A 14079-nucleotide genomic window follows, 5' to 3' on the forward strand; every position below is an offset into this window, starting at 1 on the left:
GACAGTGACGGTCAGCTCAGCAGTGGAATGACACATATTTTAATGGATGAAAAATTACGCAGAATGTGCTGAGCTCCCAAGTTGTTGACATGCTTTTCTACTGTACGAATCCCTGCTCTTGGTGGATGGATTTGTAACCTATGTATAATATTTAGAGAGCTTTGTGCTACTGCAATGGTATAGAATCTCGGCCTTGCCACACCTTCAGTTCCACTCCAACCAGCCTTGAGCTGATGATTTCGTCAAACTGAGCCTGAAATGACAACAGCCTGAAGTGTCACTCAGTGCCACTATCATGAAACAAGCAGGACTGCCTCAACCTTTTTCCTACGCCAGCCACATAACCACTGGGGCCACAATTAGCCCTGCAATTTTGAAGCTTAGTGTGTGATTTCCTAGCACTTAATTGCTATAATCCCCTTTATATCAGCTGCAAAAGTTACTAATCAGGCCAGGAACTGAATGCCAATCCAATGGAAAACAAACTCAAAACAAGTGCACATTTAGGCTTTAAGTTGCTAAACTCCTGCAGCTTCAGAGCAGCAAGAACAGGCTTTTGAGAGAAAATGATGCCTGAGGTTTTGCAATATGTTTCGCATTGTCGGAGAACGTTAAGCTGAATGGCATTGAGTAGAATGTGCATCTGTGGAGATTTAAGCCTAATAATTGTTTGTGCAGTCAGCAATTTCTTTTTAATCTCTGTTTTTTTTTTAAGCAAGGAGAAGTCAAAGGCTGTATTTTCCAAACAAGACCAGCATTTAACATGAGCCATTTGTTATCTCAAGCCTCATATTCAGTTCCCACAACGTCTAGTGTTAGGGATATATATATATATAGAGGCATAGGCAACGACTCAGTCTCTCCACTAGCAGGGAAGAGGAAGAGGCCATTCAGCCCCTCAAGCCTGTTCTGTCATGGCTGATCTGTACCTCAGCCCCATTTGTTCCGTCACCCTTGACACCTGTAGCCAACAAAAAAACTATCAATCTTGGTTTTGAAAATGGAACTGAGCCTGAATCACAGCTTTGTGGCAGACAGTACCAGGTTAACTCCATCGTCTGTGTGGCAGACAGTACCAGGTTAACTCCATCGTCTGTGTGGCAGACAGTACCAGGTTAACTCCATCGTCTGTGTGGCAGACAGTACCAGGTTAACTCCATCGTCTGTGTGGCAGACAGTACCAGGTTAACTCCATCGTCTGTGTGGCAGACAGTACCAGGTTAACTCCATCGTCTGTGTGGCAGACAGTACCAGGTTAACTCCATCGTCTGTGTGGCAGACAGTACCAGGTTAACTCCATCGTCTGTGTGGCAGACAGTACCAGGTTAACTCCATCGTCTGTGTGGCAGACAGTACCAGGTTAACTCCATCATCTGGCTGAAAAAATACTTCCTGACTGAACTCTGAAAAGGCCTAGCTCGAATCTTTAGGTTAAAGTAATGCTGTTCTTGGAAGCTATATACATACCAGTGGTTAACATTATTTGTATGTCAACCTGCCAGGAACTAATCTAATGAACATGTTCAACAAAACCTGTTCACAACGGGTGCAATGTTCCCAGCTCCACGGTGGCAGGATTAAAGGCAGGATTTGGAGGAGTTTCTGAGAAAAATGTGTCCGTGGGACATGTTCTGGCCTCCAGGCAATCTTTGTCGAAGCAGGTCAACACCAGCAGGAGTACCCAGCCGGCAGCAGCAGATAGCCAGCCGGCATGATTAACTGTGAGGTGATTGAGGGCTCCACCAGGATGGGCCCTCAACTGAGGGCCACCTTTGGCAGGGGCCTGGAGAGCCCATGAGGCCTCCTGTTATAACCCACCCACCATCCCACCCCCCCTCCACCACCAGAGACACGGCCATCAGCTGCTGTCCAGGAGGGTTTTATTTATTCAATCACGGGATGTGGGCTTTGCTGACAAGGCCAGCATTTATTGCCCATCCCTAATTGCCCTTGAGAAGGTGGTGGTGAGCTGTCTTCATGTGGTGCTCACAGTGCTGTTAGGAGGGAGTTCCAGGATTTTCACCCATGACAGTGAAGGAACGGCCGATATATTTTCAAGTCAGGATGGTGGGTGGCTTGGAGCGGAACTTGCAGATGGTGGTGTTCCCATGTGTCTTCTAGATGGTAGTGGTCATGGGTTTGGAAGGTGCTGTCTAAGGAGCCTTGGTGAATTCCTACAGTGCACCTTGTAGATGGTACACCACTGCTGCTACTGTGCGACAGTGGTGGAGGGAGTGAATGTTTGCGGATGTGGTGCCAATCAAGTGGGCTGCTTTGCCCTGGACGGTGTCGAGCTTCTTGAGTGTTGTAGGAGATGCACTCATCCAGGCAAGTGCAGAGTATTCCATCACACTCCTGACTTGTGCCTTGTAGATGCTAGACGAGCTTTGGGGAGTCAAGAGGTGAGTTACTCATTGCAGGCTCCTAGCCTCTGACCTGCTCTTGTGGCCACAGTATTTATATGGCCACTCCAGTTCAGTTTCTGGTCAATGGTAACCCCCAGGATGTTAATAGTGGGGGATTCAGTAATGATAATGCCATTGAATGTCAAGGCGCGATGGTTAGATTCTCTCTTGTTGGAGATGGTCATTGTCTGGCACTTGTGTGGAGTGAGTGTTACTTGCCACTTGTCAGCCCAAGCCTGGATATTGTCCAGGTCTTTCTGCATCTGGACATGGACTGCTTCAGTATCTGGAGAGTCACGAATGGTGCTGAACATTGTGCAATCATCAGCGAACATCCCCATTTTGTGACCTTAGGATAGAAGGAAGGTCATTCATGAAGTAGCTGAAGATAGTTGGGCCGAGGACACTATCCTGAGGAACTCCTGCAGTGATGTCCTGGAGTTAAGGTGACTGACCTCCAACAACCACAATCATCTTCCATTGTGCTAGGTATGACTACAACCATCAGAGAGTATTCCCCCTGATTCCCATTGACTCCAGTTTTGCTAGGGCTCCTTGATGTCACACTCAGTCAATTGTGGCCTTGATGTCAAGGGCAGTCACTCTTACATCACCTCAGGAGTTCAGCTCTTTTGTCCGTGTTTGAACCAAGATTGTAATGAGGTCAGAAGCTGAGTGGCCCTGGCGGAATCCAAAACGACTGTCAGTGAGCAGGTTATTGCTAAGCAAGTGCTGCTTGATAATGCTGTTGATGCATTCCATCACTTTACTGATGATGGAGATTAGACGGATGGGATGGTAATTGGCTGGGTTGGATCTGACCAGCTGTTTGTGTGCAGGACATACCTGGGCAATTTTCCACATTGCCAGGTAGATGCCGGTGTTGTAGCTGCACTGGAACAGCTTGGCTAGGGGTGCGGCAAGTTCTGGAGCACAAGTCTTCAGTACTATTTCTGGAATGTTGTCAGGGCCCATAGCCTTTGCAGTACCTTCTGCGATTTCTTGATATCACATGGAGTGAATTGAATTCAAGACTGCAATCTGTGATGCTGGGAACCTTCAGAGGAGACAAAGATGGGTCATCCACTCGGCACTTCTAGCTGAAGATTGTTGTGAACTCTTCAGCCTTATCTTTTGTACTAATGTGCTGGGCTCCGCCATCATTGAGGATGGGGATATTTGTGGAGCCTCCTCCTCTAGTGAGTTGTTTAATTGTCCACCACCATTCGCAACTAGATGTAGCAGGACTGCAGAGCTTAGGTCTGATTTGTTGGTTGTGGGATTGCTTAGCTACGTCTATCACTTGCTGCTTATGTTGTTTGGCACGCAAGTAGTCCTGTGTTATAGCTTTACCAGGTTGACACCTCATTTTTAGGTATGCCTGGTGCTGCTCCTGGCATGCCCTCCTGCACTCTTCATTGAACCAGGGTTGATCCTCTGGCTTGGTGGTAATGGTAGAGTGTGGGATATGCCAGGCCATGAGTTTACAGATTGTGTTTGAGTACAATTCTGCTGCTGCTGATGGCCCACAGTTCCTCATGGTTGCACAGTTTTGAGTTGCTAGATTTGTTTGAAATCTATCCCATTTAGCACGGTGGTCGTGCCACACAACACGATGGAGTTAACTTGGATCTTCTGAAAAACTGAAGATACAGTCTGTGGTTCACAACTAACATACTTACCTCTGAGTCAGAAAGAGTTATGAGCTTTCCAAAGACTTCCGAATGTTTTTATAGTGCTGGTGAGTTTTGTTTAAGTCGATGTTGGGTGAGCGGATTGGGGGCGGGGGTGGGGCATGGAGGGTATGTGGTGGTATGGGCGCTTGGAAGTGGCAGTGGGGGTATGGGATAGTATGAGGGGTGAGGGAGTTATGGGGGAGCTGGGGAGTGCTGTAGAGGGATGGGGCTGAGGGGGTTTAGATGGAGTGAGGGTTTGGGGGGTGCTCACACTCATTTCCATAAAGGGCCAATGTCTCAGCAATTGGAGGTGAGCCTTTTAACCTAGCTATGTTGTCATCGGCCTGACTCCGTCTCTGGCAGTAGGCCCAACTCCAGGCCTTCCCTGCTGCCCCACAATCAAAATAGCGTTGGCAGGCACTCCCAGGTAGGAGGCAGGATCGTGGTGTCAAGAAATCTTCTGATTTCCGATTCATGCCTCCAAGCTGAAGATCTGGCTCTGCACTGTACACTTTTACAGCGTAGGAAACTTGGAGGCCAATTTGTGTACCTTAAAATCCCACAAACAGTCGTTTGGTGGTACAGAACTTGAGTAGTGCTTAAAAAAGACAAGCTGTCAAAACTTTGTGTCTTGCACTCATCAGGACAGATTTGCAAGAATACCAAATCTCAAAGGGAGCAACAAGTTACACTGCATGAGAACAGGATGCTGATTGGTTGGCAGGTGGACGGTTTGAGGCGTTGCCATGGAGAATGTACCAGGGAACAGTTATCCCCCAATCAGAGTCGACATGTCTTTTTTAAATTGAAACAAAAGTTTGGGGGTTAACTGTTCTCCGGTGCATTATCCATGGTAACACCTCAACTAGAGTCCACTTGTCAACCATTCAGCACCCTTTTCTCATGCAGTATAAATTGTTGTTTCCTTTGATATTTGGTATTCTTGCAAATCTGTCCTGATGAGTGCAGGATGAAAAGCTTCAGCATCACGTCTCTAACTCAGCAATACTCAATTTCTGTTCGACCAAACGATTGTTTGTGGGATTTTAAGGTGCACAAGTTTGCCTCCAAGTTTCCGACACTAAAAAGTGACTACCTTTCCAAAACAGTTCTTAGGCAATCTCAGGACATCCCAAAGTACTTCACAACTAATGAAGTAGTTTTGAAGTATAGTTACTCTTTACTGTAGTGAAATGTAGCGGCCAATTTGTTCATGGTAAGCGCCCACAGACAATAATGGGTTAAACGTCAGATAATTTGATAATTGGTCACTAAATGTTGGTTGTGACACCAGGAGAGCTGCACTGTTCCTCTTCAAACAGGACCTTGGGATCTTTTGCATCAACACGAAAGATTTCTTTAATGTCTCATTTGAAAGATACCACCTTCAACAGTGCAGCACTCCCTCAGTACTGAAGTGAAATATCAGCCTAAGTTACGTATTTAAGTGGGGACTTGAACTTACAACCTTCCGATTCAGAATTCAGATTGCTACCCACTGAGCCACGGCTGAGATCTATGACTGCTGTGTGTCCTTGTCTTTTGGGTGTCTGATGTTGATAATAATCACACGAAGCTTGGGAAGTTCAGAACTATGTATCTTTAACTTGCTACGCTGCTGTTTACGATAGAAGGACCGGTTTGGACAGGTTCTGTTACACATCACATCAGTCTCCAGTTCAGCCATGAAATGTGGCCTCCTGAGACATTTACACATAACAATTAGTTTGTAGTTAATTAGCTCCTAGCTCTTTACAGATATTTACAAACAATATATAACAAGTGTATTCAGGAACATCATGTCCTGACGCACTATATTGCCACTGTTCATGGGCTTCACTACAGTCGATAGGACACTACCGTGAAGATAGAAGTACTGGGTTTTTTAATTTTACAGATTCAGCCTTCAGTTTGACTCAGAAACCCAGTCTCATTTGGCTTTTTGTCAGCTCAAACCTGATACCTGGATCATGCTCTAATTATCAAGGGCTTTGGAATATGAAGATTTTTTTTAGAAATATAAAATAAGGCAACATTGACAGTATCTGGTTCTTACCTTGTACCCACTCGCTTGTTGAACCAACGGTAAAGTGATTCCCGTCAGAGGTGTGGAAAAGTTTAAACACTTTCGCAGCAGCAGATCCTCTTGCTCCTGTGAGATTACCAACAAATTGATTCCGTTCAAAACCTTGTGTTTAGCTCTTAAATGTAAAATAAGATTTTCCATTGCGAGTTCTTCCCATAAAAGCTTCAATGACAACTACATTTCTCCAAGAAATTTCTTTATGAAATAGTCCTCAGCAAGCGGTCCTGAATGTCCATGGAGATTCTCCCAAACTCCCACCATAACTTTTTCCATTTAGGTTGTTTCTCTGAGGGTTGTGCCAATCTTGCGCCCAGTTCGAACGGGTCAAAGGGTACACTTTCCAACTGCACCTGCTATTGTGGGGTCTCACCACCAGGGGGCTCCCTCAGCCAAACATATAGTTTAATGAATAGAAAATGGAGCGCTATTTACATCGAGTTCCATCGGATCTACAACACAGGCCAAATCGAGGAAAGAGCCCCAGCCCTTTCAGCCTCTCTTCGTCAGTATCTCCTCTCAATACTGGTTTTATCCTTGTTAATCTTTTTTGCACCTTCTCAATGCCTGCACATCCTTTTCATAACATGGGGCATCTCTTTGTCAGTGAACATTGACCACTCGGTCTCAATGGTCTAGACTGGTGGTTATGCTCCACGCAGGCCTCCCTTCTTCATCTTGCCCTATCAGCATACCCTATAATTCCTTTCTCCCTCATGTACTGTCTGGCTACCCCTTAAATGCATCTATGCTATTCACCTCAACTACTCCTCGTAATACAGAGTCCCGCACTCTAACCACTGTCTGGGTAAAGAAGACCCTCTTCAATTCCCTACTGGGTTTATTAGTGACTATTTTATAGTTATGGATCCTAGTTCTGTTGTCCCTCACAACTGGAAACATCTTTTCTACATCAACCCAATCAAACCTTTTCATTATTTTAAAGATCTTAATGAGGTTACACTTTAGCTGCCTTTTCTCCAGAGGAAAAAAGACCCAGTTTGTTCAGCCTTTAAGGTAAGTATATCATAGGGACTAATGGCAACGTCACTGAGTTTGTAATCCAGAGGCCCGGACTAATGGCCTGGGGGGCACAGATTCTAATCCCACCATAGCAGCTGGTAGAATTTAAATTCAATTAATAAATCTGGAATTGAAAGCTAATCTCAGTAATGGTGACCATGAATCTATCATCAATTGATGTAAAAACCCATCTGGTTCACTTATGTCCCTTCATCTTCATCTAGCCTTGCCTGGTCTGGCCTACATGTGACTCTAGACCAGGCTTGTCCAGCAGGTGGCCCATGGGCTGGATTGTGGCCCCCGAAGCCATTTTTCAAAATGTTGGTTAGAAAGGTAAGTAGAGTGTAAGATTCTGCAAGGAGCTGCTCCTCCAATTACAGGCCGTTCCTCTCCTGCATTTGCTGCCGATAGACTCACCAGTGATGTGGGAGAGAAATAATCTGTGACTGGAGGTGCAGCAAACACCAGCGGCGGTGAGTCTGCTGGGGAGAAAGGGGTTTTCCTTTGGGTAGGGGCGGGGGTGGTGGTGAACCACAGTGTCAGGGGCCTGAGGGGTGGGGGGGATAAGGATGCCGGGGATGCGGGTGGTGGTGGTGGTGGGGAACTTGGCTGTCGGGAGCCCCGGGGAGGAGAGTCTGGCTGCGAGGCCTGGGAGTGAGACGTCGCGGAAGCCAGGGTCAGAAGAGGGGGATGGGGAAGAGGCTGGCTGGCCGGTGTAAGAGATTGTGTGTGTGAGTATGTGTGTGCGTGAGGGAGTGAGAGAGTAAGGGATTGAACGTGAGTGTGTGTGGGAGTGAAAGTGAGTGTCTGTCTTACTCCCAGTCTCAGGTTTCTCACTCACTCACTCTCACCAGCACGCACCAACACATACACACACCCACCCACAGTGGGTGAGGGTGAGTGAGTGAGCCTGACCCTGACACACACACACACACTCTGATCATTTTTATTGATTACTCTTTTTTTAAACTTAACAATTCATTGCAATGACATTGCTTTAGTTTTGCTACTTTTCTTAATACCTCAACGGTTTTCTTGAAATTCAGTTCATTGTTGGGCCAAATCTTATTTTTCTGAAATTTGTTCATTGGCCCCTTGAGTGAGAAAAAATTGGAATTGTGCCCCCATCCCATTCAATAAGATTGGACAAGCCTGTTCTAGACCCACAGCAAAGTGGCTGACTCTGAACTGCCCTCCGAAATGGCTCTGGCAAGCCACTCATTTCAAGGGCAATTAGTGTTGGACAACAAATGCTGGCCTTGCCAGTGACACCCACATCCCATGGAGTCTGGCATTATCCTTGCGAATTCTTAATGCACCTTTTCCATATATAGCCTCCATATCCTTTTTATAATTTAGAGACCCGAACTATTTGTAATATTCCAAGTCTGGTCTTATCAAGATCCTCTACAAGTTTGAATTTCCTGACATTCCCCACCCACTGGGAGAAAGCAATCGGAAAATATAACCTTAGGGCAGAATTTTACGACACCGTCAGTACAACGGGCAGCGTTGTAAAATGCGTTGAGTCGTTCAAAAGACCATTGACAACGGCGGGACCATAAAATGCCGCCGGTGTAAAATTCCACCCTTAGATTTTTTTGTCAATCAAACACAAAACTTGCAAGTTTATAAAATCTCATCCTTTATCATTTTAAAGTTGATCATAATAAGTTTGTAGAACGTTTCTCATTGTTTACCTTGATAAATAACATGATCTTCAGCAGAGAATTCAGGCGAACCTTTTACAGTGATAAAACTCCAAGGATGCCTTTGAATTTAAAAAGAAAGACTTGCATTTATATGGCACCTTATGTGACCACAGGATGTCCCAAAGTACTTTACAGCCAGTGAAGCACTTTTGAGGTGTAGCTACTGTTGTAATGCAGGAAATGTGGCAGCCAATTTTCACAACACAAGCTCGTACAGACAGAAACATGATAATGCCCAGATGATCTGTTTTTTGTGATATTGATTAAGGGATAGATATTGGCCAGTACGCCAGGAATAACCCTCCTGTTCATCTTCAGAATAGTGTCACAGGATCTTTTAATTCCACCTGAGAGAGCAAACAGGGCCTCAGTTTAACATCTCATCTGAAAGACAGCGTGGCACTCTCTCTGTACTGCACTGGAGAGTTAACCTAGATTATGTGCTCCAGTCTCCGCAGTGGAACCTTCTGATTCAGAGGTGAGATTGCCACCAACTGAGATGCAGCTGAAACTTGAATTGAAAGAGTTTGTTTTTAAGGCAGACTTTAAATGGGCTCAGTCAAAATGTTGCTTAAGACTACCAGATCAAAATAAACATTTGCCAGCATTGGAAACCCATCCTCTCAAATAGGCCTTCAAAATTTAAAAAAATAAAATATACAGAAGACAACCAAATATTAACCTGGATGTTTATTCCAGTTCTGAAACATCTGACTCCAGAAGAAACTTAAACTACAACAAAATGTAATGCTGCCCAATTAGTGAAAAGGTCTTTGGTAAGGGCAAGCTCTCTCTTACAGCTCTGTTTCCAGTCTGGTGCATCTCATCTCTGACTACTCCATTAAATGGGGGCTATCGGATTATGTTGATTAAATTATTAAACCTTACCGATCATGACCCTGTGTCACATCGCCTAACATCAGTAGATCAGGTTAATTCTCTGATGATGTGACTATACAGAGCTTGCTGTCCACTTGCATTGTGTCTTTGCATTGGTGAAAACAGGCAATCTGAAGTGAAGTTGTATGCTACGCTCCGCATGGCACACTGAGCAAGTGCCATTAATGCTGACACAGAGACGCAGGCACTGGCATTACACATCACACACTACCCTGCACAATCACATGCAGTCCCACGTGCAGCATAAAGGAATGGCAGGGACACTAAGCGCTATTCCTCAGTTTTCACAGAGGTTTAGATGTTGGGATGGGAAGCTGAACAGAAATGTGTGTAGACACGTTAAGAAGATTCTTGTTCAAAGAGAAACAAAGCTAGAGAAGTTACTCAAATTTAAGGTAGGCAGATGGCTAACATTTGAGATGTCCATAAGTGATCTGGATTTGGAAGGATATGATGATACAAAACTAGGGGGAACATAAGAAATAGGTGTCTGACAGAGAAGCCCCGGGGAATTCAAAAGTACCTGCACAATATTTGCAAGTGGTCAGAATAATAGAAAATAAAATTTAATACAGGTATATGTAAAAAAAATCTGAGGCTATTAGTTACTCTGGTGGGGCAATCTGAGATTTCCATTGAAGGGTAAGCTGGATGGGCTAAATGCCCTCTGTCTGAGATAGACTTCTAAAAAATTTATTCATTCACGGGATGTGGACGTTGCTGGCTAGGCCAGCTTTTATTGCCCAACCCTAATTGCCCTTGAGAAGGTGGTGGTGAGCTGCCTTCTTGAACCGCTGCAGTCTATGTGTTGTAAGTAAACACACAGTGCTGTTAGGGAGGGAGTTCCAGGATTTTGATCCAGCAACAGTGAAGGAACGGTGTTATAGTTCCAAGTCAGAAATTATTCCAGCAACCCCATATTAAATGCCACTCCAAAGACTGGCCTATAAAGCAAGAGAAGTCAAACTTTTATTGGAGGAAAAAGTACTAAATTAGATTGGATTGACTCCAATAAATAAACTCTATTTTTAATCCACTGCCTATTAATGTTTGCTGTTGAGGACTTCCTGCCAGCTTTCAACTATAATTATGGTAGGATTAAGATTATGAGCACTTGGAAAATTCGGGTAGTTGGTGGCCTATAGTGTGGATTTGGAGCATTGATTGAGAACTACACTAAGCCAGAACTCCCTGCTTGGCAGCAATGAAGAGGTGAACTGTCAACTGTGATCATATCGAGGAATTAAAGTTCACCAAGTAGTAAATTTAACTTTATGATTCAGACATTTTTTTTTTCAAGTTTATATTTTTAAAATTTTTTTACCTGAATCCGAGGTGTCTGAAATACTTGCTCCCCAGCTTTGACAGTGCAGTCTTGGCAAAGTCATCCAGCTTGCCTGACCCCTCATCATTCACAGCCACCGAAATTATCATGCCTTCTTTCACTCGATCCAAGTACTCAGCGAGACGTTTACTTTCATCTCTGCTTTTATAGGTATCAAATCTGCGATTTTTTTAAAACAAAAGAGGTACTTAATTGTGTATATGGGTATTAAAGTCATCAATCGTCTTGAGAGCAGCCAAGAACAGCACATAAAAGACTCAAACCCGACAACAAGCCCATCAGCGTAATGAGTACAAACATGCCAAACGGACGTAAATCAAGGCCGTGCATTATGGGAAATGACACTAGATTCTATGTGTGTAACAGGTTTTATTCACAGTGCTTTAAATGTCTACTCCGTGCTTCTGCCCTGGCTTCCAGCTCTTCTACAATTTGTTTACTTCTCTCTGAGTCCACACCCAGACTTAACCAATCAATCACAGTGAGCGTCAATAGTAAACAAACCCACATAATCAAACGCAGGACGATTGAACACCACAGGCGAGATGGACAATCTGGGCTAAAAAGGCCAACAGGCTAGCCGAAACTCACCTGTCTGAATGGACTACCTCTCCAATCCGGTTAATGACATGGACTATGATGCCTCGATGGCCCCAGCTTCTTTCAAAGTAGTAGCCGCCCTCACTCATCCCACCAGGATGGAGGGTGTTGTTCAGGAACGTCCAGGACAGTTTGTGAGCACCGTGAATTTCAAGTGTCCCTCCTCGACTTACTCCAATGTACTTCAGCCCAAAATAGCTGTGAAGTCTTTCCGATTCTTCGTCAGATCTTCAAATAAGATAATACAGAAGTGAAACTTGTAGCTGCATAGCACTCCATCCAAAAAAAAGAGAGATATTTTACTTTTCATAAACTATATGGGAGAAATATTATGAATCCGTGTTCCAGGCACAGGAAGTCATTTTAAGTTTGATAATATAAAATGGGAGGTCATTTATTCAACTGCTTCTTACCCACCTCTCCCCATTCTGATCCCCATTGAAGTCAGTACAAGTTAAAGTTGGGAGTGAAGGATGGATATCTCAATATTGTCCATTTTACACATTCACAGAGGCTTGTGATTTCTGGGATTCTGGTACCGAAGTCAATGCGCCCAACATGGTTCCCTGGACAGAAAATCGTGCAGTGTACTGATCTCTGCGCCCAAATTCTTGCTATGTGCCCCTGACTAGTGAAGATCCACATCGCTGACCTGTGAAACCTGTTCATGTTCTATTTACCTTCCATATAAAATGATGGTGAAATCTTTCTGAAATGGGCAGTCCTCACTGCCAATATGCAACTCCCCGCCATCTTCAATAAGGATACTTCGGGTACGAAGGACAATAGGCTCCTTGTTAGCGTCTGAAATGACCAGTTTGCCTATAGCAGAAGATAATGGAACAAGTGTATATCTGACCAATGGTATGGATCTTATGAAAATCATAGACTGTTACAGCACGTTAAAGACATTCGGCCCTTCATTCACATGCCTGCTGCGCGACTGAACAAGCCAATCAGCCCAATTCCACTCATCCTTTCAAATCTTTTTCTAAACTCTGGTTTCAGGAGGCTGCAGGACTCCATTGATATAAAACTCAACTTAATTAAAAGCAAAATACTGCCGATGCTGGAAATCTGAAATAAAAACGGAAAATGCTGGAAAAACTCAGCAAGTCCGACAGCATCTGTGAAGAGAAAAAAACAGAGTTAACGTTTCGAGTTCAGAGCTGAAGAAGGGTCATAAAGACTCGAAACATTAACTCTGTTTCTCTCTCCACAGATGCTGTCAAGACTTGCTGAGGTTTTCCAGCATTTTCCGTTTTTATCTCTACTTAATTAAGATGGTTTTCACAGATTAAATTATTGAGGATATTCATTGTTACTGTGCGAAGATGGACTGGTGCTTTTTCTGATTTTACCGTTTTATCCAAAATGACACAATATTTTAGAAAATACAAGCTGTGAAATCCGGTTTTCTGGTTGTATGGGTGTCAGTTTACCTCCAGAATGACATTGTCACAAGCGCCCACATTTCCCATCCGGGCCAGTGTGTAATGCTAATTCGACATCAGCACTACCATTTTGGAGCTCAACACTCCAACTAACACAATCTCTTAACCTCAAACAGCTGAACATGTGTCAGCAGCAGGAAGGAGGAAGGGTACATCCCTCTCCCATCGCTACACCAGCACTGGTTAAAGGAATCATCAACAACGTTCAGCTTAGTTGCTCTCCTGGCAGTTCTTACTGTGGTTGTCGAATTGTTTGGTAGTTTTCAGAGTAGTATTATGCTGCTAAAGTATACATGGAGCAGTGTATGACTTTGTCCTGACTTCAAGGGTTCTGCACAAACCACTTGCTCCCAGGCGGGTGTAATAGTCCTGAGCGTCTTCCTTGTGCTGCAGCATGCCAGGGAGAATGAACAGAGGTGACAAAGAGCAGGACAGGCTACTCAACAAGGTAGAGAGAGGAAGGGGAGAAGGGCTTTCAGCAGGAGGACATATGTGCCCAGGTTGCTCAGGGAGAAATTCTCCTACCTTGGCCTCAAGGAGGAACAATGCTTCCGACCTCTCTGCTTCAATAAGTTCATCCTCACTGAAATCTGCCACCTGCTGCAGATGCAGCTGCAGCCTCAGGGCACGGTGGGGATGGCACTGCCAATGGCTGAGACCATGGCCATGAACCTTTAGTGAGGCTCTTTCCAGACTGGAGCAGGTAATATTTGCAACATCCCCCAGTTTGTTGTCCACTGTTGTATGAGAGCGGTTTCTGAGGCTCTGTATTCCATGAAAATTAAAGGAATTTCATTCTCTTCGATTAGAGAGAAGCAAACAGAGCAAGCCCGTGGATATCAGCCTTCCCCATGGTACAGTTCCCACGCACTGCGTGCATA

The 14079-nt window shown here is 44.5% G+C and overlaps 1 protein-coding gene across 2 annotated transcripts in view; it reads right to left on the reverse strand.

Moving 5' to 3' along the window:
* cemip (cell migration inducing hyaluronidase 1) overlaps positions 1-14079 on the reverse strand; it is a 246588-nt gene that overhangs the window by 95983 nt on the left and 136526 nt on the right. For both annotated transcript variants that reach the window (XM_078530479.1, XM_078530480.1), the window contains exons 4-8: positions 12425-12566; positions 11736-11972; positions 11124-11303; positions 8888-8958; positions 6138-6233 (exon numbers count right to left, since the gene is read on the reverse strand). In XM_078530479.1, coding sequence (XP_078386605.1) covers positions 6138-6233; positions 8888-8958; positions 11124-11303; positions 11736-11972; positions 12425-12566 — 726 coding nt within the window. The remainder of the gene's footprint in view (positions 1-6137; positions 6234-8887; positions 8959-11123; positions 11304-11735; positions 11973-12424; positions 12567-14079) is intronic.

The sequence above is a fragment of the Cetorhinus maximus genome, chromosome 26, assembly GCF_964194155.1.
Source record: "Cetorhinus maximus chromosome 26, sCetMax3.hap1.1, whole genome shotgun sequence".
NCBI lineage: Eukaryota > Metazoa > Chordata > Chondrichthyes > Lamniformes > Cetorhinidae > Cetorhinus > Cetorhinus maximus.